General features: G+C 37.5%; 1 protein-coding gene across 11 annotated transcripts in view; it reads left to right on the top strand.

Annotated features, from left to right (window-relative positions):
- Positions 1-26,060, top strand: part of LOC130293821 (calmodulin-binding transcription activator 1-like) — a 1,711,968-nt gene that overhangs the window by 1,631,719 nt on the left and 54,189 nt on the right. For all 11 annotated transcript variants that reach the window (XM_056542963.1, XM_056542962.1, XM_056542965.1 and 8 more), the window contains 8 exons: positions 710-852; positions 1,840-2,036; positions 6,505-6,583; positions 7,072-7,390; positions 9,145-9,644; positions 16,147-16,334; positions 22,013-22,259; positions 24,485-24,556. In XM_056542963.1, the coding sequence (XP_056398938.1) occupies positions 710-852; positions 1,840-2,036; positions 6,505-6,583; positions 7,072-7,390; positions 9,145-9,644; positions 16,147-16,334; positions 22,013-22,259; positions 24,485-24,556 (1,745 nt within the window). The remainder of the gene's footprint in view (positions 1-709; positions 853-1,839; positions 2,037-6,504; positions 6,584-7,071; positions 7,391-9,144; positions 9,645-16,146; positions 16,335-22,012; positions 22,260-24,484; positions 24,557-26,060) is intronic.

The raw sequence follows: 26,060 nt of genomic DNA, 5'->3' as shown, positions 1-26,060 counted from the left end.
CTTTTTTCTTCTCCCACACAGAGCACATGCCAAGCCACACACCTTGCTGTGTCTATTACTAAAGACAGCAGACAACAGGCAGTGGACAGCGAATTAAAAAGAGGAGAGACACCTAGTGGCCAAAACTTTAGGGCTGTTTTTTGGGGGGTTAAGAGTTATTATTGGTAAATTAAGTGATTAACAAATATTTTAGGAATCACATATGTTATCATGTGGGGAAAGCTGCGACAACAAACATCTAATAGGTGAAACACAATTAAAATTTTCTGTATCAAACTTTAGGTGGGAAAATAGGCACAGTGCCTACTATGCCAACTATCATTGCCCATGAATTTTTCAAGGATGTGCACAGTAATCTATTATTCTATCTAAAACATGACATCATAAAGTGGTGAAATATGAAGTATTACTTGCAAATTACTTTGTTCTTACTCTGTATCCTATATATATATATATATATATATATATATATATATATACAGTATCACTGCAGTTCTATTGTATACTATCGTATATGTTCTTATTGTATAAACGTATATGGATACATGCACAGTAACACTTTATTTGTCCTATATGCTAAAGATCATTATTTGTTCTTCTTCTGTATTCGGCCATGTTTTGGGTTTCTTGAAATATTTTCCCCACTGATTTTCTGTAACAACAAGCATGAAGTAAATCTTTGTTTACTTTTCTCTCCCATTTTCTCTAGATAACCAGTTTAGAATGTCGATTCTGGAACGCCTGGAGCAGATGGAGAGGAGAATGGCCGAGATGACGGGTTCCCAGCAGCACAAACAAAGTGTGGGAGGAGGCAATGGAGGCGGAGCTAACAGTGGGGGGAGCCAAGCACAGGTATAATTTACAACAAAAAAACAATATAACTGCAATAATGCTGTCTTCTATAATCAAAACTATAACTACTATAATACTGCAATACTGCTCCTATATACAAGAATATACCGTAACTAATAGAACACTGCTCCTATATACAAGAATATAACTACTATAATACTGCTCCTATATACAAGAATATAACTACTATAATACTGCCTCCTATATACAAGAATATAACTACTATAATACTGCTCCTATATACAAGAATATAACTACTATAATACTTCTCCTATATACAAGAATATATCTACTATAATACTGCTCCTATATACAAGAATATAACTACTATAATACTGCTCCTATATACAAGAATATAACTACTATAATACTGCTCCTATATACAAGGATATAACTACTATAATACTGCTCCTATATACAGGAATATAACTACTATAATACTGCTCCTATATACAAGAATATAACTACTATAATACTTCTCCTATATACAAGAATATATCTACTATAATACTGCTCCTATATACAAGAATATAACTACTATAATACTGTTCCTATATACAAGAATATGACTACTATAATACTGCTCCTATATACAAGAATATAACTACTATAATATTGCTCCTATATACAAGAATATAACTACTACAATACTGCTCCTATATACAAGAATATAACTACTATAATACTGCCTCCTATATACAAGAATATAACTACTATAACACTGCTCCTATATACAAGAATATAACTATTATAATACTGCTCCTATATACAAGAATATAACTACTATAATACTGTATCCTATATACAAGAATAGAACTACTATAATACTGCTCCTATATACAAGAATATAACTACTATAATACTGCTCCTATATACAAGAATATAACTATTATAATACTGCTCCTATATACAAGAATATAACTATTATAATACTGCTCCTATATACAAGATCATATATAATGATGTTTTGGTGTCTCTTGCTCGCAGTGCGGCGCTGGTCCTGGCTCCATAGGAAGTTGTTTTGAGAGTCGGGTGGTGGTCGTGTGTGAGAAGATGATGGGTCGGGCCTGTTGGGCAAAATCCAAGCACCTGATTCATTCCAAGACGTTCCGAGGAATGACCCTGCTCCACCTCGCTGCTGCCCAGGGATACGCCACCCTCATCCAGACCCTTATCAAGTGGAGGTAACTACGACGGGCTGTTATATGCTGTACTGCAATCTACTGTATTGTAATATACTGTACTGTAGCATACTATAATGTAATATACTGTACTATAAAATACTATATTGTAATATACTGCACTGTAGTATACTATATTGTAATATACTGTACTGTAGCATACTATAATGTAATATACTGTACTATAAAATACTATATTGTAATATACTGCACTGTAGTATACTATATTGTAATATACTGTACTGTAGTATACTATATTTTAATATACCGTACTGTAGTATTCTATATAGTAATATACTGCACTGTAGTATACTATATAGTAATATACTGCACTATAGTATACTATATAGTAATATACTGCACTGTAGTATACTATATAGTAATATACTGCACTGTAGTATACTATAAAGTAATATACTGCACTGTAGTATATTATAAAGTAATATACTGCACTATAGTATACTATATAGTAATATCCTGTACTGTAGTATACTATATAGTAATATACTGCACTGTAGTATACTATATTGTAATGTACTGCACTGTAGTATACTATAAAGTAATATACTGCACTATAGTATACTATATTGTAATATACTGCACTGTAGTATACTATATAGTAATATACTGCACTATAGTATACTATATAGTAATATACTGCACTATAGTATACTTAATAGTAATATACTGCACTGTAGTATACTAGATAGTAATATACTGCACTGTAGTATACTATATAGTAATATACTGCACTGTAGTATACTATATTGTAATATACTACACTGTAGTATACTATATAGTAATATACTGCACTATAGTATACTATATTGTAATATACTGCACTGTAGTATACTATAAAGTAATATACTGCACTGTGGTATACTATATAGTAATATACTGCACTATAGTATACTGTATAGTAATATACTGCACTATAGTATACTTAATAGTAATATACTGCATTATAGTATACTATATAGTAATATACTGCACTATAGTATACTTAATAGTAATATACTGCACTGTAGTATACTATATAGTAATATACTGCACTGTAGTATACTATATAGTAATATATTGCACTGTAGTATACTATATAGTAATATACTGCACTGTAGTATACTATATTGTAATATACTGCACTGTAGTATACTATATAGTAATATACTGCACTGTAGTATACTATATAGTAATATACTGCACTGTAGTATACTATATTGTAATATACTGCACTGTAGTATACTATAAAGTAATATATTGCACTGTAGTATACTATATAGTAATATACTGCACTGTAGTATACTATATTGTAATATACTGCACTGTAGTATACTATATAGTAATATACTGCACTGTAGTATACTATATTGTAATATACTGCACTGTAGTATACTATAAAGTAATATACTGCACTGTAGTATACTACATTGTAATATACTGCACTGTAGTATACTATATAGTAATATACTGCACTGTAGTATACGAAATAATAATATACTGCACTGTAGTATACTATAAAGTAATATACTGCACTGTAGTATACTATGTTGTAATATACTGCACTGTAATATACTATATAGTAATATACTGCACTGTAGTATACTATATTGTAATGTACTGCACTGTAGTATACTATATTGTAATGTACTGCACTGTAGTATACTATATAGTAATATACTGCACTGTAGTATACTATATTGTAATATACTGCACTGTAGTATACTATAAAGTAATATACTGCACTGTAGTATACTATGTTGTAATATACTGCACTGTAATATACTATATAGTAATATACTGCACTGTAGTATACGATATAATAATATACTGCACTGTAGTATACTATAAAGTAATATACTGCACTGTAGTATACTATGTTGTAATATACTGCACTGTAATATACTATATAGTAATATACTGCACTGTAGTATACTATATTGTAATATACTGCACTGTAGTATACTATAAAGTAATATACTGCACTGTAGTATACTATATAGTAATATACTGCACTATAGTATACTTAATAGTAATATACTGCACTGTAGTATACTATAAAGTAATATACTGCACTGTAGTATACTATAAAGTAATATACTGCACTGTAGTATACTATAAAGTAATATACTGCACTGTAGTATACTATATTGTAATATACTGCACTGTAGTATACTATATAGTAATATACTGCACTATAGTATACTATATAGTAATATACTGCACTGTAGTATACTATATAGTAATATACTGCACTGTAGTATACTATATAGTAATATACAGCACTGTAGTATACTATATAGTAATATCCTGTACTGTAGTATACTATATAGTAATATACTGCACTGTAGTATACTATATAGTAATATACTGCACTGTAGTATACTATATAGTAATATACTGCACTGTAGTATACTATAAAGTAATATACTGCACTGTAGTATACTTAATAGTAATATACTGCACTGTAGTATACTTAATAGTAATATACTGCACTGTAGTATACTATATTGTAATATACTGCACTGTAGTATACTATATTGTAATGTACTGCACTGTAGTATACTATATAGTAATATACTGCACTGTAGTATACTATATAGTAATATACTGCACTGTAGTATACTATAAAGTAATATACTGCACTATAGTATACTATATAGTAATATCCTGTACTGTAGTATACTATATAGTAATATACTGCACTGTAGTATAATATATAGTAATATACTGCACTGTAGTATACTTAATAGTAATATACTGCACTGTAGTATACTTAATAGTAATATACTGCACTGTAGTATACTATATTGTAATATACTGCACTGTAGTATACTATATTGTAATGTACTGCACTGTAGTATACTATATAGTAATATACTGCACTGTAGTATACTATATAGTAATATACTGCACTGTAGTATACTATAAAGTAATATACTGCACTATAGTATACTATATAGTAATATCCTGTACTGTAGTATACTATATAGTAATATACTGCACTGTAGTATAATATATAGTAATATACTGCACTGTAGTATACTTAATAGTAATATACTGCACTGTAGTATACTTAATAGTAATATACTGCACTGTAGTATAATATATAGTAATGTACTGCACTGTAGTATACTATATACTAATATACTGCACTGTAGTATACTATATAGTAATATACTGCACTGTAGTATACTATATAGTAATGTACTGCACTGTAGTATAATATATAGTAATGTACTGCACTGTAGTATACTATATAGTAATATCCTGTACTGTAGTATACTATATAGTAATATACTGTTTTGTTATATACTGTACTGATATATATTATATTGTCATATACACATGTCCGTGATGAACGCACTGCAGAGCTTTATACCCCCATTATTCTACCTTCGACAGACAATTCAGATAAAGCGGAATCTGATTATAATATCATCGATATATCAGGATTTATCAATACTTGGAGCCTTGTAGGATATTCTATAGTGCAGGTGCTGCCACCTAGAGGTGTAATGTGACGGTGCTCACGCTGAAAACAAATTTGAAAAAAAGAAATTATCTACCAATAGCTGTGTTTCCCTACCAAAGTGCCTCCAGCTGTTGCAAAACTACAACTCTCAGGATGCCCGGACAGCCGAAGGCTGTCCGGGCATCCTGAGAGTTGTAGTTTTGCAACAGCTGGAGGCGCACTGGTTGGAAAACACTGACCTATAAAAAAAAAAAACAGTTTGTAATATCTTTTTTTCCATTTCCCAACAGTTGTCATACTGTCAGTGGTTGCTATGGACAATAATACATAGCAACCAGCTCCAGCATTTGATCTTTACTAACAGCCAGGGTAAACTAAGGCATCACGTAGAATTTAAAGGGGTACTCCGGGGAAAAACTTTTTTTTTTTTTTTTTTTAAATCAACTGATGCCAGAAAGTTAAACAGATTTGTAAATTAAAGGGGTATTCTAGGCCAAAACTTTTTTTTATATATCAACTGGCTCCGGAAAGTTAAACAGATTTGTAAATGAATTCTATTAAAAAATCTTAATCCTTCCAATAGTTATTAGCTTCTGAAGTTGAGTTGCTGTTTTCTGTCTAACTTCTCTCTGATGACTCACGTCCCGGGAGCTGTGCAGTTCCTATGGGGATATTCTCCCATCATGCACAGCTCCTGGGACGTGACATCATCAGTGAGCAGTTAGACAGAAAACTTCAGAAGCTAATAACTATTGGAAGGATTAAGATTTTTTAATAGAAGTAATTCACAAATCTGTTTAACTTTCCGGAGCCAGTTGATATATATAAAAAAAGGTTTTGCCTGGAATACCCCTTTAAGGTGGTATTGTGGTTTTTCAGAACTTCTTCCCATTTAGGGAATAACTATTATACTTGGGGGTCTTCTACTTGAACATGAACCTACTATATATTGATCCCCAATAACCGTGAATTAAAGGCGTTTTCCATGTCTGTCTACAGGACTAAGCATGCTGACAGCATCGATCTGGAACTAGAGGTCGATCCTTTAAATGTTGATCATTTCTCATGCACTCCTCTGGTAAGGACTTTATTCGTATTATATCAATTGTCTCTAAAATGTGGACCTCTAGATGTTGCAAAACCAGGGCTCAAATCCTGCAGGAATGGGTGGGAACTGAGTTCCTGCACTTTTTCCACAGCAGGAACACCGTTCCCATTAGCAGGCGTACAGCAGGACCAGCCCTTGAGTGGAAATCTTGGGTGAGTTCCTGCACTTTTTTTTCCCCCAGGACTTGACCCCTGTGCAAAACTACAACTCCCAGCATGCCCGGACAGCCAACGGCTGTCCGGGCATGCTGGGAGTTGTAGTTTTGCAACATCTGGAGGTCCGCTGATGTATATGAATCGACACATGTTATGCCACGTTCACACTTTGCATATTTTCCCATATGGAGTCCAAAAAGTTTACCAAAAATTTACCATGTACTGCATTGTCTCATTCGTCCCATTTGTCTCATTTGGCCCCCACATGATCCTAACCCTATAATGCCCCCTCTTCTTTCCCAGATGTGGGCCTGCGCACTGGGCCACACCGAAGCTGCCGTAGTGCTGTATAAATGGGACCGAAGGGCCATCTCCATCCCCGACTCTCTGGGCAGACTCCCCCTGTCCATCGCCCGTTCCCGGGGCCACGTAAAGCTTGCAGAGTGTCTGGAACAGTTGCAAAGGGAAGAACAGTCCCAGCTGGGGCAAAACGCCCGGTTACAGTGCTCCCCGGGGGCCGAGGCCAGCGCGGACAGCTGGTTAAACCAATGGCAGAGCGAGGCCATCAACCACCCACAGGAGGCTCAGAAGGGCGTCACCATTATTTCCAATGTTAACGCAGGTAAGAAGATCCCTGGAGATCTGCTCCGATCACTGGAGGGAAGTTTGCGTTTTTCCTGCAGTGCCCTCTGCTGGGGAATTATAGTATTACATGCAATGTAATCCAAGGACAGATCTTCCAGAGCAGGAGGCGACCAAGTGTGAGTCCTGATACAATAAATAAGTAGGGAATTAAAACTGTGGTCTCCAAACTGTGGACCTTTAGATGTTGCACCAGCTGGAGGTTCACCGTTTGGGGAACACTGAATTAGTGAGATCTGCCTAGTAATACAAATATCTGTACAGAACAAAACGCATAGGTGGGATCCCAGCAGAAATGGCGGCCGGCATAGTTTGTATAAAGAGGTCGATTGTTCCGTAGTTCTACCAGGGCCATGTGAGGTTTGGGAGATGCTTCTACTTAGGAGGAATTAGCAATGTGTTTTGCGGGCGGAATGACTACGGATCCCACAGAACAATATCAGCCAGTAGTAAAATGTACATGGAAAATATAGAAATGTTCTCCTGGAAAGGAAAAACGGTGAGTGAGAAATTCAGCTTATTCGCCGCAAAGAAGTGGAGTCATGTGATCGGTGTGAATCAACAAAATATTATGTAACAAGTTCTAATGAGAATAGATAAAAGATAGATAGATATGGATAGATAGATAGATATGAGATAGATAGATATGAGATAGATAGATAGATATGAGATAGATATGAGATAGATATGAGATAGATAGATATGAGATAGATAGATATGAAATAGATAGATATGAGATAGATAGATAGATATGAGATAGATAGATATGAGATAGATAGATATGAAATAGATAGATATGAGATAGATAGATAGATATGAGATAGATATGAGATATATAAGAGAGATAGATATGAGATAGACAGATAGATAGATATAAGATAGATAGATAGATAAATAGATAGATAGATATGAGATAGATATGAGAGATAGATAGATATGAGAGATAGTTAGATAGATAGATAGATAGATATGAGATAGATAGATATGAGATAGATAGATAGATAGATAGATAGATAGATATGAGATAGATATGAGATAGATATGAGATAGATAGATAGATATGAGATAGATATGAGATATATAAGAGAGATAGATATGAGATAGACAGATAGATAGATATAAGATAGATATGAGATAGATAGATATGAGATATATAGATAGATAGATATGAGATAGATAGATAAATAGATAGATAGATATGAGATAGATATGAGAGATAGATAGATATGAGAGATAGTTAGATAGATAGATAGATAGATAGATAGATATGAGATAGATAGATATGAGATAGATATGAGATATATAGATAGATAGATATGAGATAGATAGATATGAGATAGATAGATAGATAGATAGATAGATAGATATGAGATAGATATGAGAGATAGATATGAGATAGATAGATAGATAGATAGATAAATAGATAAATAGATATAAGATAGATATGAGATAGATAGATATGAGATAGATAGATATGAGATAGATAGATATGAGATAGATAGATAGATAGATATATATGAGATAGATAGATATGAGATAGATAGATAGATAGATATGAGATAGATAAATAAATAGATGATAGATAGATATATAGATAGATATGAGATAGATAGATAGATAGATAGATAGATAGATAGATATGAGATAGATAGATGATAGATAGATATGAGATAGATAGATAGATAGATAGATGGACTGATGAAATTTCTAAACATTTTTCTTTATTCCTTACAGAATTGAGAAGACCTCGGTCGGAGCCCTCCAATTACTACAGTAGTGAAAACCCAAAAGATTACCCCGCTGCTAAAAAACACAAGTTGAACCCAGAATATTTCCAGGTGAGGCAGGAGAAGGTCATGGCCACCGCTCTGAGCATGGAGCAGACCGCCATCAGGAAGCAGAGCTCCGGCTCCAAGCAGCCAATGTCCGAACCCACACACGGGGAGGAAATGCGCCACTACGCCAGAGAGCTTCCCCAGCGCACTCCAGATACCTCCGCATACAGAGCTACCGCAGGACTGAAATGGAGCCAGAAGGAACTCTACCTGGGACAGGTGACGGGAACGTCCAAGTCCACAGGACTGGGGAAGGATGTTGTGGGGCATAGATTACGTCAGAGGGAACAGATGAGCGTCTTAATGATGTCCGAGAGGGAAATGGTGGATGCTGATCTACTGTCTTATAGAGAAAACATGGAGAATGAAGATTGCTTACAACACATGGATGACCTCCAGGTAAGGGCCAGGTTCTTGCCAGGGTTGGTGCAAGGATTTCTGTCATGCTAGACCAGTGTTTTCCAACCAGTGTGCCTCCAGCTGTTGCAAAACTACAATTCCCAACATGCCCGGACAGCCTTTGGCTGTCCGGGCATGCTGGGAGTTGTAGTTTTGCAACAGCTGGAGGCACACTGGTTGGGAAACACTGTCCTAGGCAAAAGCTAGGCTCGTCCTTTGACACACCCGACCTTGCTACTGGGGTGACACACTGTAACAAACCACCTAACTCATGTTGCTGGTTGAGCAAGTGGTTTGGATGCTGGTTGTCTAACTTTCTTGTGGCAGGCAGTACGGCACCCCTCATCAAGAGGGCGCTCTAGGTGGCTGCCTATTTTGCCTATAGGCAGAGCCGGACCTGGTTCTTGCACATGTCCTTCTGACCCATAGTGTTTCTCTTGACGAAGCCTATATACCGTACTGTATGCCAGGGATCCCAATCATATCCAAGGGAACCATCTATGTTGGCGCACCCACTTGATTTGTTGATGACTTTCCTCCATAGTTCATCCTATGTTCATGAAAAGGGTGGAGAACCACTTGGGTTCACTCAAAGGTGGAAATGACTTCTTTGGAGAGCAGGTCTAGGGCACAGTGAACACCTTGGGTTGGAGATCGAAGGTGTCACGTATGGGCAGGGAAGTAGTGCAGCCCTGTTCTCAACCACTCCCTCTGACCCTGCCTACTTGCCTATCCACCCTAAAAAGCGGATCGACAACCACAGTGACGGTCCCTTCCTAAATAAGTGAAGGAAGTCACTGTCAACAAAATTCAGTTAGGGAGCACACAGACTAACAGAAATAATATATAAACAAACACAATAAGTCACAGTCCACTAGACGAGTCAATTCCAGGAGTTATCAGAAGTGCTAAGTCGCAAAAACAGGAAAAAGGTCAGAATGGCAGAAGATCAGGAATACAAGAAACAACGTTAGTAACTGGAGATACCTCTTTCGCAGGCAAGGTCTGAAAGCACATTGCAGACTTAAATACAAGCTGGACAGGTGAAAAGCTCTGGGTTCTTACATAAGGTAGATCAGGTTTCTCCATCCCCCCTTGATTCGCTCCATTTAGGGTTTGTACCATTAATACACTAATATTGAAAATCTAGACCATAGATGATTAGCCCACATGCAAGGGGCCTCATCCTTGTTATGAAGCCTCTTTATAACACAATTTTGGGAGCCATTTTGTTGAACAACCTTCTCTCCCCCAAAAGAGATGGGTTGTAGAGCAAGTCCCCGGCCACTGGTAAGAGGCCATATACTTGATATGAGGCCTCATCTACCAGGTGCCCTCTATGCCTGCAAAAAACCTCAGAAGGCAGCTATACTGGGTGGGGTATAGGTCAATTTTGGAAAACATTTTTGGGACAACCTTCTCCCCTGCACAAGATGTGTTGTGGGACAAGTCAACAAGTAGCAAAGCACTTGTGAGAGGCCCTATTCTCCAGACAAGCCAAGAAGGCAGCTACTGCATACTATATAGGCCATATTTTTGGGCAGGAGACTAGAGGTAGCCGCCGCACCTTACTTATTAAATTTACTATTTATGAACGGACTATTTAGCTTAAATTTTTTTTTTTTTTAAAGACCATATTGGTGGATGTCAATTGAATTGAGATTTGTTAGCACAATTGGGAAAATAACTACAAAGGGGTGTCCTACTCCCTGGAGGACCCAGCACATCCACCAAAGAATATTAAAAGGGCACTCTGCCCCTAGACATCTTATCCCCTATCCAAAGGATAGGGGATAAGATGTGTGATCACCGGGGTCCCGCTGCTGGGGACCCCCGCGGTCTCCCTGCAGCATCGGGCATTCGTTTAGAGCGTCGGATGCAGCACTGGAAGCTCGTGACATCACAGCCGCACCCTGCTCGTTACATCACGGCCACGCCCCCTCAATGCAAGTCTACGGGAGGGGGCATGACGGCCATCACGCCCCCTCCCATAGACATGAGTGGGGCGTTACTGTGACATCACAAGCCTTTACCCCACATCGCCAGTCATCCAGCAAGAAGCGAAGTTTGCTCCGTGCACCGGATGTCTGGGGTGCCGCAGCCGAGATCCCCTTTAGATAGGGGATAAGATGTCTAGGGGTGGAATACCCCTTTAAATTAACTGGCACTTCATGTAATACTTCCTCTCTCCACTGGGAGTGCTGACACATTTCCTATAAGATAATAGTGAATCTTCAAGGATCCCAGCAGGACATCAGTTTACCACCAAATAAGAAATTCCCAAAGTGGGCAACCCCTGTAAATGTGGGGCATCCTAGACTTAGTGTGGGTATTTTATTAGTGGTCTCATCCAGCCGCACAATACCACCGCCCTGGATGTATATTCCAGCACAGGTCAGGCTCCCGGTTGTCGATGTTTGACCAGCTCTCTCAGCGGAGGCTTTAAACTGGCAGCGGCTTCATCCAAGTGGTTGCAGATTGATCATCGGAGTTCATTATCTCCTCCAGAGACAGCGGCCGGGCGGGTGATGAATGTCTTCTATATGCCAGCATCTTTCATAGCGCCACTTCACAAGTTTACAGTAAATAAATCCTCGCTGTTCATGTCAAGATTATGTTCTGCCGCTCGGCCTCGTAGATGTTTCATTTTTCTTGCTAAATACGTCAAATATGGGGGGGGGGGAAATTGCAGAGAGAGAAAAGAGACAACGTAAAAAGGCGACTGCGGCCTCGTCCGGGCAGATCTCCGGAGCCAGACGCTAATGGACAATTATCAACGTTTCCACATTTATTATGAAAGTTGTCCTAAAACCCATCTTAATAGTTTCCTTTTAATGGGACTCGGCACCATAATGAAGATGTAGGTTGTCCTTCCGTGAACCTGAGCTAAATGCATGGATAGTAATGGGTGATGTGCCTATGATAAGGGGTTAAAATACATACTGCACAAGGGCAAGTGCAATGGACCCAACACAGTAAGTGACAGACTGATAGAGACAGAAAGAGGGCCCTGCCCGGGAGGGTTTACAGTCTGGAAACCATCAACAAGTAGGATATAAATAGATAGATTCCAGGTATAACTTAAAGGGGTACTCGCTGCTCAGCATTTGGAACAAAATGTTCTGAATGCTTAGAGCCGGTGCCAGGAGCTCGTGATGTCATAGCCTGCATTGACTTGCATTGAGGGGGCGGTGCATGACATCATGAGGGGCGGGGCTGTGACGTCACGAGCTCCAGGGTTCGGAACAGTTTGTTCCAAACGCTGAGCAGCAGAGTACCCCTTTAAAGAGGTTATCCCAAAAAAAGTCTACCCTATCCATTGAATAACTATCGGATCAGTCCTCCAGGCCCACCAACGATCCAGGATTTGAATTCTTCCCTTTTCTATTCCACTAGAGTACCTAAAAAAAACTTGAATGTTGGTAGGCATCTTGAAGATTGGGTAGGGGCAATGGTGACCAGGAATTATCTATTCAAGAGACACTAGTGGTCCCCTACCCAAGGCCCACCAACATTCCAACTTCTCACTCAACCTGAAGAAAGCCCTAGCCCAAAACGTTGCTATATGATTGATTGATTGATTGATTGAATGAAACATAAAGAACATGGCTGATACTTCATGGCATGGAGAAAAACATTTGAGAACGTTCAAGCACCAACAGAAAAAGAAGGAGGATTACGAATCGGCAGCTGGACCTTAAACTGCCTTTACTAGACTAGTAGCCATGCTGTCTATCAACTGGGAGGTGCTCACGTGAAACAAGGATAATCCGGTGCATACAAACACCAAGGTAATAAGGAACGGAGCACTCACCCGGTAAGGTGTCCCCAGTTGGCAAAGTGTTATCAACACCCGGTCATTCTTCGGCAGAGAGGCGGTAGATGGTACGGGGGGAGCTCAGACGTCGGTCACAGAGTGTATCACGCCAATAGATGTGCGATCTGACAAAGCACCAATTGGCGTTATATGGTCCATGGCCAGTGTCTGAGCTCCCCCCGTACCATCTACCGCCTCCCTGCCAAAGAATGACCGAATGTTGATAACGCTTTGCCAACCGGGGACACATTACCGGGTGAGTGCTCCATTCCTTATTACCTTGGTGTTTGTAAACATTTGAGAACATTTTGCAAACACTTTGTTTGGGTTAAATTATTTAAATTTGATCATCATAAGCAAAATCCTTGGTTTTGGTTTTTCTCTACTAAACCCAACTCCTTCCATGAGATATGGAGGAGAAAGCTACCTATTCCTTCAACAATATGCTCATACGAAGATCGGGGTAGTCATAAGAATGGCTGGGTGGGCATCTTTTCCACTTCTTTTAGACAGATGTTGGGGAAAACTATTCAGTATGGCAGCATATAAAACCTTCTTCTGCAGACACATGGCCTGCCCTGAGCTCTGTGTATTTAGGGCACCGCAGTGCTGGGTATTGATTGTAGATAAAACCCGTCTGTGACTTAAGTACCGGGGGCGCAGCTTAAGAGGCTGAGCGTCTAATGATTTCACATTCTGTCAGTATACGAGCTATATACAATGATTTAACATTCTGTCAATGGGGTCAGTATATGAGCTACAGTGGGGATCAAAAGTTTGGGCACCCCAGGTAAAAATTTGTATTAATGTGCATAAAGAAGCCAAGGAAAGATGGAAAAATCTCCAAAAGGCATCAAATTACAGATTAGACATTCTTATAATATGTCAACAAAAGTTAGATTTATTTCCATCATTTACACTTTCAAAATAACAGAAAAAAATGGCATCTGATAAAGTTTGGGCACCCTGCAGAGTTAATATCTTGTACTGCCCCCTTTGGCAAGTATCACAGCTTGTAAACGCTTTTTGTAGCCAGCCAAGAGTCTTTCAATTCTTGTTTGAGGTATCTTTGCCCATTCTTCCTTACAAAAGTCTTCCAGTTCTTTGAGATTTCTGGACTGTCTGTCACGCACGGCTCTTTTAAGGTCTATCCATAGATTTTCAATTATGTTGAGGTCAGGAGATTGTGAAGGCCATGGCAAAACCTTCAGTTTACGCCTCTTGATGTAATCCCCCGTGGATTTCGAGGTGTGTTTAGGATCATTATCCATTTGTAGAAGCCATCCTCTCTTTAACTTCAGCTTTTTCACAGATGGCATCAAGTTAGCATCCAAAATTTGCTGAAATGTTATTGAATCCATTTTTCCTTCTACTCGTGAGATGTTCCCTGTGCCACTGGCTGCAATACACCCCCAAAGCATGATTGATCCACCCCCATGCTTAACAGTTGGACAGAGGTTCTTTTCATTAAATTCTGTTCCTCTTCTTCTCCAAATGTACCTTTGCTGATTCCGGCCAAAAAGTTCAATTTTAACCTCATCGGTCCCCAGAACTTGTTTCCAAAATGCATCAGGCTTGTCTATATGTTCATTTGCAAAGTTCAAACGCTGATTTTTGTGCTGAGGACCTAGAAGAGGTTTTCTTCTGATGACTCTTCCATGAAGACCATATTTGTACAAGTATCTCATTATAGTGGAATAGTGTACCACAACTCCAGTGTCTGCCAGATCTTTCTGGAGGGATTGTGCAGTCAAACGTGGGTTTTGAATTGTTTTTCTCACAATCCTGCGAGCTGTTCTGTCTGATATTTTTCTTGGTCTTCCAGATCTTGCTTTAACTTCCACTGTTCCTGATGACTGCCATTTCTTAATTACATTCCGAACAGAGGATATTGACATCTGAAAATGTTTTGCTATCTTCTTATAGCCTTCTCCAGCTTTGTGAACATCAACTATTTTCAGTTTCAGATTTCTAGACAACTGCTTAGAAGAACCCATGGTGCTGATTTTTGGGGCAAGGTCAGATGAGTCTGGGCATTTAAAACCTTTGAGATTGACATCACGTGGTCTTCCTAGATGATGATTGAGAACAATCCATGACACTGGCAGGTCTCAGCTTTGCAAAGGGCGCAGTGCATGCTATAAATTCTGCAGGGTGCCCAAACTTTTGCAGACGCCATTTTTGGGTTTTCTGTTATTTTGAAAGTGTAAATGATGGAAACAAAATCTAACTTTTGTTGACATATTATAAGAATGTCTAATCTGTAATTTGATGCCTTTTGGAGATTTTCCATCTTTCCTTGGCTTCTTTATGCACATTAATACAAATTTTTACCTGGGGTGCCCAAACTTTTGATCCCCACTGTATATCCAATGATTTCACATTCTGCCAATGGGGTCAGTATACGAGTTATATCCAATGATGTCACATTCTGTCAGTGGGGTCAGTATACGAGTTATATCCAATGATGTCACATTCGGTCAGTGGGGTCAGTATACGAGTTATATCCAATGATGTCACATTCTGTCAGTGGGGTCAGTATACGTTCTATATCCAATGATGTCACATTCTGTCAGTGGGGTCAGTATACGAGCTATATCCAATGTTACTATAGTGAGATCGTACAGTAAGTACAAACCTAAACGATGTCGTGTTCTTCAGAATGTCCTTCTTTTCTATAACCAGGTGAATATGATGAATTTGGCAGAACAGATCATTGAAGCTACACCTGACCGGATCAAGAGGGAGAATTTTGTACCCATGGAATCTCCCCTGGCAGAGCGGGCAGACACCGCAGCGTTCAGCACCACCATGAGCTGGCTGGCCAGTTATCTTGCTGATGTTGATCACATACCTAGCGCTGCACATATACGGTAAGTTCTTACAGAAAACATTGTTTTCACATCAACACTGATCATTTACTAAATATATGATACCTAGGTTATACCTATATCACTATGTACAGGAGATATATAACTTATACCAGATGTACATATATAATTATATACAGTATATACCCAGGTTATACCAGCATGGTCCTTATCACTATATACAGGAGATATATAACTTATACCAGCTGTACATATATAATTATATACAGTATATACCAGGTTATACCAGCATGGTCCATATCACAATATACAGGAGATATATAACTTATACCAGCTGTACATATATAATTATATACAGTATATACCAAGATTATACCAGCATGGTCCATATCACTATATACAGGAGATATATAACTTATACCAGCTGTACATATATAATTATATACAGTATATACCAGGTTATACCAGCATGGTCCATATCACTATATATAGGAGATATATAACTTATACCAGCTGTACATATATTATTATATACAGTATATACCAGGTTATACCAGCACGGTCCATATCACTATATACAGGAGATATATAACTTATACCAGCTGTACATATATATATATTATATACAGTATATACCAGGTTATACCAGCATGGTCCATATCACTATATACAGGAGATATATAACTTATACCAGCTGTACATATATATTATATACAGTATATACCCAGGCTATACCAGCATGGTCCATATCACTATATACAGGAGATATATAACTTATACCAGCTGTACATATATATTATATACAGTATATACCAGGTTATACCAGCATGGTCCATATCACTATATACAGGAGATATATAACTTATACCAGCTGTACATATATATTATATACAGTATATACCCAGGTTATACCAGCATGGTCCATATCACTATATACAGGAGATATATAACTTATACCAGCTGTACATATATATTATATACAGTATATACCCAGGTTATACCAGCATGGCCCATATCACTATATACAGGAGATATATAACTTATACCAGCTGTACATATATATTATATACAGTATATACCAGGTTATACCAGCATGGTCCATATCACTATATACAGAAGATATATAACTTATACCAGCTGTACATATATAATTATATACAGTATATACCTAGGTTATACCAGCATGGTCCATATCACTATATACAGTAGATATATAACTTATACCAGCTGTACATATATAATTATATACAGTATATACCTAGGTTATACCAGCATGGTCCATATCACTATATACAGGAGATATATAACTTATACCAGCTGTACATATATAATTATATACAGTATATACTCGGATTATACCAGCATGGTCCATATCACTATATACAGGAGATATATAACTTATACCAGCTGTACATATATATTATATACAGTATATACCCAGGTTATACCAGCATGGTCCATATCACCATATACAGGAGATATATAACTTATGCCAGCTGTACATATATTATATACAGTATATACCCAGGTTATACCAGCATGGTCCATATCACTATATACAGGAGATATATAACTTATACCAGCTGTACATATATAATTATATACAGTATATACCAGGTTATACCAGCATGGTCCATATCACTATATACAGGAGATATATAACTTATACCAGCTGTACATATATAATTATACACAGTATATACCCAGGTTATACCAGCACGGTCCATATCATTATATACAGGAGATATATAACTTATGCCAGCTGTAAATATATATTATATACAGTATATACCCGGATTATACCAGCATGGTCCATATCACTATATACAGGAGATATGTAACTTATACCAGCTGTACATATATATTATATACAGTATATACCAGGTTATACCAGCATAGTACATATCACTATATACAGGAGATATATAACTTATACCAGCTGTACATATATATTATATACAGTATATACCAGGTTATACCAGCATGGTCCATATCACCATATACAGGAGATATATAACTTATACCAGCTGTACATATATATTTATATACAGTATATACCAGGTTACACCAGTGTGGTCCATATCACTATATACAGGAGATATATAACTTATACCAGCTGTACATATATATTATATACAGTATATACCAGGTTATACCAGCATGGTCCATATCACTATATACAGGAGATATATAACTTATACCAGCTGTACATATATATTGTATACAGTATATACCAGGTTATACCAGCATGGTCCATATCACTATATACAGGAGATATATAACTTATACCAGCTGTACATATATATTATATACAGTATATACCCAGGTTATACCAGCATGGTCCATATCACCATATACAGGAGATATTTAACTTATACCAGCTCTACATATATAATTATATACAGTATATACCAGGTTATACCAGCATGGTCCATATCACCATATACAGGAGATATATAACTTATACCAGCTGTACATATATATTATATACAGTATATACCAGGTTATACCAGCATGGTTCATATCACTATATACAGGAGATATATAACTTATACCAGATGTACATATATAATTATATACAGTATATACCCAGGTTATACCAGCATGGTCCATATCACTATATACAGGAGATATATAACTTATACCAGCTGTACATATATATTATATACAGTATATACCCAGGTTATACCAGCATGGTCCATATCACTATGTATGTGAGATATATAACTTATACCAGCTGTACATATATAATTATATACAGTATATACCCAGGTTATACCAGCATGGTCCATATCACTATATACAGGAGATATATAACTTATACCAGCTGTGCATATATATTATATACAGTATATACCCAGGTTATACCAGCATGGTCCATATCATTATATACAGGAGATATATAACTTATACCAGCTGTACATATATATTATATATAGTATATACCCAGGTTATACCAGCATGGTCCATATCACTATATACAGGAGATATATAACTTATACCAGCTGTACATATATAATTATATACAGTATATACCAGGTTATACCAGTGTGGTCCATATCACTATATACAGGAGATATATAACTTATACCAGCTGTACATATATATTATATACAGTATATACCAGGTTATACCAGCATGGTCCATATCACTATATGCAGGAGATATATAACTTATACCAGCTGTACATATATATTATATACAGTATATATCAGGTTATACCAGCATGGTCCATATCACTATATACAGGAGATATATAACTTATACCAGCTGTACATATATATTATATACAGTATATACCCAGGTTATACCAGCATGGTCCATATCACCATATACAGGAGATATATAACTTATACCAGCTGTACATATATATTATATACAGTATATACCCAGGTTATACCAGCATGGTCCATATCACAATATACAGGAGATATATAACTTATACCAGCTGTACATGTATATTATATACAGTATATACCCAGGTTATACAAGCATGGTCCATATCACTATATACAGGAGATATATAACTTATGCCAGCTGTACATATATATTATATACAGTATATACTCGGATTATACCAGCATGGTCCATATCACTATATACAGGAGATATATAACTTATACCAGCTGTACATATATATTATATACAGTATATACCAGGTTATACCAGTATGGTCCATATCACCATATACAGGAGATATATAACTTATACCAGCTGTACATATATATTATATACAGTATATACCCAGGTTATACCAGAATGGTCCATATTACTATATACAGGAGATATATAACTTATACCAGCTGTACATATATATTATATACAGTATATACCCAGGTTATACCAGCATGGTCCATATCACTATATACAGGAGATATATAACTTATACCAGCTGTACATATATAATTATATACAGTATATACCAGGTTATACCAGTGTGGTCCATATCACTATATACAGGAGATATATAACTTATACCAGCTGTACATATATATTATATACAGTATATACCAGGTTATACCAGCATGGTCCATATCACCATATACAGGAGATATATAACTTATACCAGCTGTGCATATATATTATAAACAGTATATACCAGGTTATACCAGCATGGTCCATATCACTATATACAGGAGATATATAACTTATACCAGCTGTACATATATAATTATATACAGTATATACCAGGTTATACCAGCATGGTCTATATCACTATATACAGGAGATATATAACTTATACCAGCTGTACATATATATTATATACAGTATATACCCAGGTTATACCAGCATGGTCCATATCACTATATACAGAAGATATATAACTTATACCAGCTGTACATATATATTATATACATTATATTCCCAGGTTATACCAGCATGGTCCATATCACTATATACAGAAGATATATAACTTATACCAGCTGTACATATATATTATATACAGTATATACCCAGGTTATACCAGCATGGTCCATATCACTATATACAGGAGATATATAACTTATACCAGCTGTGCATATATAATTATATACAGTATATACCAGGTTATACCAGCATGGTCCATATCACTATATACAGGATATATAACTTATACCAGCTGTATATATATATATATATATATATATATATTATATACAGTATATACCCAGGTTATACCAGCATGGTCCATATCACCATATACAGGAAATATATAACTTATACCAGCTGTACATATATATTATATACAGTATATACCCAGGTTATACCAGAATGGTCCATATTACCATATACAGGAGATATATAACTTATACCAGCTGTACATATATATAATATACAGTATATACCCAGGATATACCAGCATGGTCCATATCACTATATACAGGAGATATATAACTTATACCAGCTCTACATATATAATTATATACAGTATATACCAGGTTATACCAGCATGGTCCATATCACTACATACAAGAGATATATAACTTATACCAGCTGTACATATATATATTATATACAGTATATACCCAGGATATACCAGCATGGTCCATATCACTATATACAGGAGATATATAACTTATACCAGCTGTACATATATATTATATACAGTATATACCCAGGTTATACCAGCATGGTCCATATCACTATATACAGGAGATATATAACTTATACCAGCTGTACATATATATTATATATAGTATATACCAGGCTATACCAGCATGGTCCATATCACTATACACAGGAGATATATAACTTATACCAGCTGTACATATATATAATATACAGTATATACCCAGGATATACCAGCATGGTCCATATCACTATATACAGGAGATATATAACTTATACCAGCTCTACATATATAATTATATACAGTATATACCAGGTTATACCAGCATGGTCCATATCACTATATACAGAGATATATAACTTATACCAGCTGTGCATATATAATTATATACAGTATATACCCAGGTTATACCAGCATGGTCCATATCACTATATACAGAATATATATAACTTATACCAGCTGTACATATATAATTATATACAGTATATACCAGGTTATACCAGCATGGTCCATATCACTATATACAGGAGATATATAACTTATACCAGCTGTACATATATATTATATACAGTATATACCCGGATTATACCGGTATGGTCCCTATCACCAAGTTATAGCACTATGACCTCATAGACCAGTCTGTATAATGGGGTCTTGGTCTCTCGCTCAGGTCGCTCTACAATGAACCGCTGACTCCATCCTCTAACACCAGCCTCAGTCCTGCGTGTTCCCCCATGAGTGAAACAACCTTTGAGAAGCCCAGTCTGCCCTCCGCTGCTGAGTGGTCAGAATTTCTCAGCGCGTCCACCAACGAGAAGGTGGAAAACGAATTTTCCCAGCTGACCCTGTCCGACCACGAACAGAGAGAACTCTACGAGGCGGCCAAACTCATCCAGAGCGTGTTCAGGAAGTACAAGGTTCGTCTCATTCCTCTTCACTCGTACAATTTGGCCCCCATACACCGATTATACCAGTGTTTCCCAACCAGGGTGCCTCCAGCTGTTGCAAAACTACAACTCCCAGCATGCCCGGACAGCCAACGGCTGTCCGGGCATGCTGGGAGTTGTAGTTTTGCAACAGCTGGAGGCACCCTGGTTCGGAAACACTGGCCTATACAGTACAGCTTTGCAACCACCAAGTTCAAGTGTTTATCAAGATCTCTGCTTGCTTTCAGTGAATGGAAATATTCTTACTTCTACTTAGAAGCTCAACTTCATCTGGATCTTGTCCTGCTTGCACAGCTGAGTGTTTGTTACAATATATATATATATATATATATATATATATATATATATATATATGGGCACAGACACATAGGACAGAAATTTAAGGAGTATTCCCGTATGAAAAAATTGTATATAAGTAACTCTATTAGCCTCAGATATATATAACGTAATACAGTGTTATCACAAATTGTACTGGCTTCAGAATGTTTTTGTGTGATTCACCTCTGACACGAAGTTGTGTAGTCCGGTCAGTGCCAGTGTGGTGTTGTCTCAGTAGCTTCCCAACTCCTCCCTCTCTTATGACAGGAAGATGTGTAGTTGTGTAGTCCTCTCATTACTAGTGTTATGTTGTCTCAGCAGCCCCCTGGCTCCTCCCCCTTGTCTGAAAGTAAGTTGTGTAGTCCCCACAATGTCAGTGTGGTGTTGTCTCCTGCTCCCAAACTCCTCCCTCATGGGACAACGCATCATCCCCTGCTGTCTCAGGAGGCGTGGCTGGACCTGGTCTCTGAGCTCTAGCCCTGCCCCTGAATGATGACATCACCTCTGACCAGCCCCTACAGCTACATCACCATCTCCCCGTCATATATACACATATACGTATATATCTTTTTAATGGGACATTTAGGTAAGAATGAGAAGTGGTTACAGAATGCTGCCTTGTGCTGAACAATGTCACAGGCAGAGGAGCAGACACAGAATGAATACAGCAGGTGCTGCAACCGATTGGTCTTTTGTGAAATTAGATGTTCTACAGCAGCTCTGGGCATGGAACTGGCACGAGTGCTGTGGAAGGGGAGTAGGCAGGGTGGGAGGAATGTGATAAAGAGCAGAGGGAAAGAAATGCATTCTGGGAATTGTAGTACTGAGCAACGGCTCAACCAGAAAGCACAGGACTAAGACCCTAGCAGACTGAAGGAGACAGGAAAGTAATGCCTCTGCAGCTTTTTTATGTTATTTTTTGTACCCCATTAGATCTGAAACACTATTACTTAAGTGGGGATTTGTTGCAGATTTAAACATCATCATTAAAGGGGTACTCTGCTGGAAACCTTTTTTTTTATTTTTTTTAATCAACTGTTGCCAAAAAGTTAAACAGATTTGTAAATGACTTCTATTTAAAAAAAAATGTTAACCCTTCCAGTACTTATTAGCTGCTGTATGCTCAACAGGAAGTTTTATTTCTTTTTTAATTTATTTTCTGTCTGACCACAGTGCTCTCTGCTGACACCTCTGTCTGTCTCAGGAACTGTCCGGAGCAGGATAGGTTTGCTAAGGGGAATTGCTCCTACTCCGGACAGATCTTGACACGGACAGAGGTGTCAGCAGAGAGCACTGTGGTCAGACAGAAAAGAAATTCAAAAAGAAAAAAAAACTTCTTTTGGAGCATACAGCAGCTGATAAGTACTGGAAGGATTAAGATTATTAAATAGAAGTAATTTACAAATATGTTTAATTTTCTGGCACCAGTTGATAAAAAAAAAAAAAAATGTTTTCCAGCGGAGTACCCCTTTAAATTCAACGGGGAAAAAAATGTCACAGAAAATCTGCAACGTTTACGACACACGTAACCATCACCCTATCCCATGTCCAGTATATGCAGGAAAGTTCTGGGCCAGTGGCCTCCAAACTGTGGAAAGTCAAATGTTGCAAAACTACTACTCCCAGCATGCCCGGACAGCCGTTGGCTGTCCGGGCATGCTGAGAGTTGTAGTTTTGCAAAGTCTAAAGGTCCATAGTTTTAAGGTCCCTAGTATTCTAGGGATACTGTTAGGTGCACAAGGCCTTGTAAAAATCGTTTCTATTCACTGACAGGAAGCAGAAATCTTGACGTTTGGGAAACTCTGCCATTCATGTTGCCTTTCTTTATTGATAAATAATTATTGACAAACGCTGATAAACCGATTCTGTCTCCCTAGGGTCGTCCATTGCGGGAACAACAGGATGTGGCTACGGCCGTCATACAACGCTGCTATAGAAAGTATAAACAGGTAATACACAGCGGCGCAAATGTTGATTGTGCAACGAAACGTTCTGCAAATTCCTGATATGTTTTAGGTTTTAGTTCATTCAAAAAAAAAAATTCAGAAAACCGTCAGATATATTTAATTGTGCCGCATTTGTGCACGGTCTAGACCAGGGGTCTCCAAACTGTGGACCTCCAGATGTTGTAAAACTGCAACTCGCCGCATGGAAGCATGTCGTTTTTTGCAACAGCTGGAGGGCCACCTTTTGGAGAGCGCTGGTTCAAAAAATTGGTGAGATATTGGACAAAAAAAAAATTTTATTAAAAAGTTTCAGAACTTTTCATATGCAAATTTTTTTTAAATCAACTGGTCCCAGAAAATTATACAGATTTGTAAATTACTTCTATGTAAAAATCTTAATACTTCCAGTACTTATCAGCTGCAGCATGCTCCACAGGAAGTTGTGTAGTTCTTTCCGAAGGCAAAGTTCCCCTTTATCCAGTCATCCGTTCAGAAATATTTTTAGGGCAAGTTCTCTGCTTTCCCCCCAAAAAAAAAATCTAATTGAAAATCATCTATTTATAATGTCCAGACTAGATTATAAAATATATATATATTGGGGATTTATCGATTTTTTAGGGCCGATACCGATAATCTGTGACCTTTAAGGCCGATCGCCGATAATTTATACCGATATTCCGGTGTAAGTTATCGGCTATTTCTCCCCCACGACCCCCCCCCCCCCCCCCTGGCCCAGCAGAAGCCACTGCAGATCAATGATTTAATGCGGGCGCTTTAAATCAATGAACTGCAGCGGCTTTTGCGGGGCCAGAGACCACCGCCGCCACCACCCGCTTCTCTCCCCCGGCCAGTCCTGGGGTCCTCCCTAGTCCAACCACCACCACCGCTGCTGCCCCATTACCTCCCCCATCCCCGGTTTTATAATAACCTGTTCCCGGGGCCCGCGCTACTTCTGGCTCCGGCGGCGTCCTGAGCTGTCACTGTGCGCACTGACGGGGATGTCGCATTGAGGACGTCACTCGTCATTGCGCTGCGCAGCGCTCAGGACACCGCAGAGCCAGAAGTAGCGCGGACCCCGGGCCCCGGGAACAGGTCATTATAAAACCGGGGATGGGGAAGGCAATGGGGCAGCGACAGCAGTCTCTGGCCGGGGAGGCGGGGCAGGACGGGGGGTGGGGGGGACATTGTCGGATTATCGGCAAGGAAATTACCGATAATGTCCAAAATCGTGAATATCGGCCGATAATCGGTCGATCCCTAATATGTATATATATATATATATATATATATATATATATATATATATATATTTTTTTTTTTTTTTTTTTTTTTTTTTAATTCAATAAATAATAACAATTAAAAAATATATATATAGATTGATAGATAGATAGATAGATAGATATAGACAGTATATATATATATATATATATATATATATATATTTTTTTTTTTTTTTTTTTTTTTAAATAGCGGCAATTACAAATTAACTTTTCTGCTTTTTATACAT

The sequence above is a fragment of the Hyla sarda genome, chromosome 10, assembly GCF_029499605.1.
Source record: "Hyla sarda isolate aHylSar1 chromosome 10, aHylSar1.hap1, whole genome shotgun sequence".
Taxonomy (NCBI): Eukaryota; Metazoa; Chordata; class Amphibia; order Anura; family Hylidae; genus Hyla; species Hyla sarda.
This window is presented reverse-complemented; position numbering and strand designations above follow the sequence as displayed.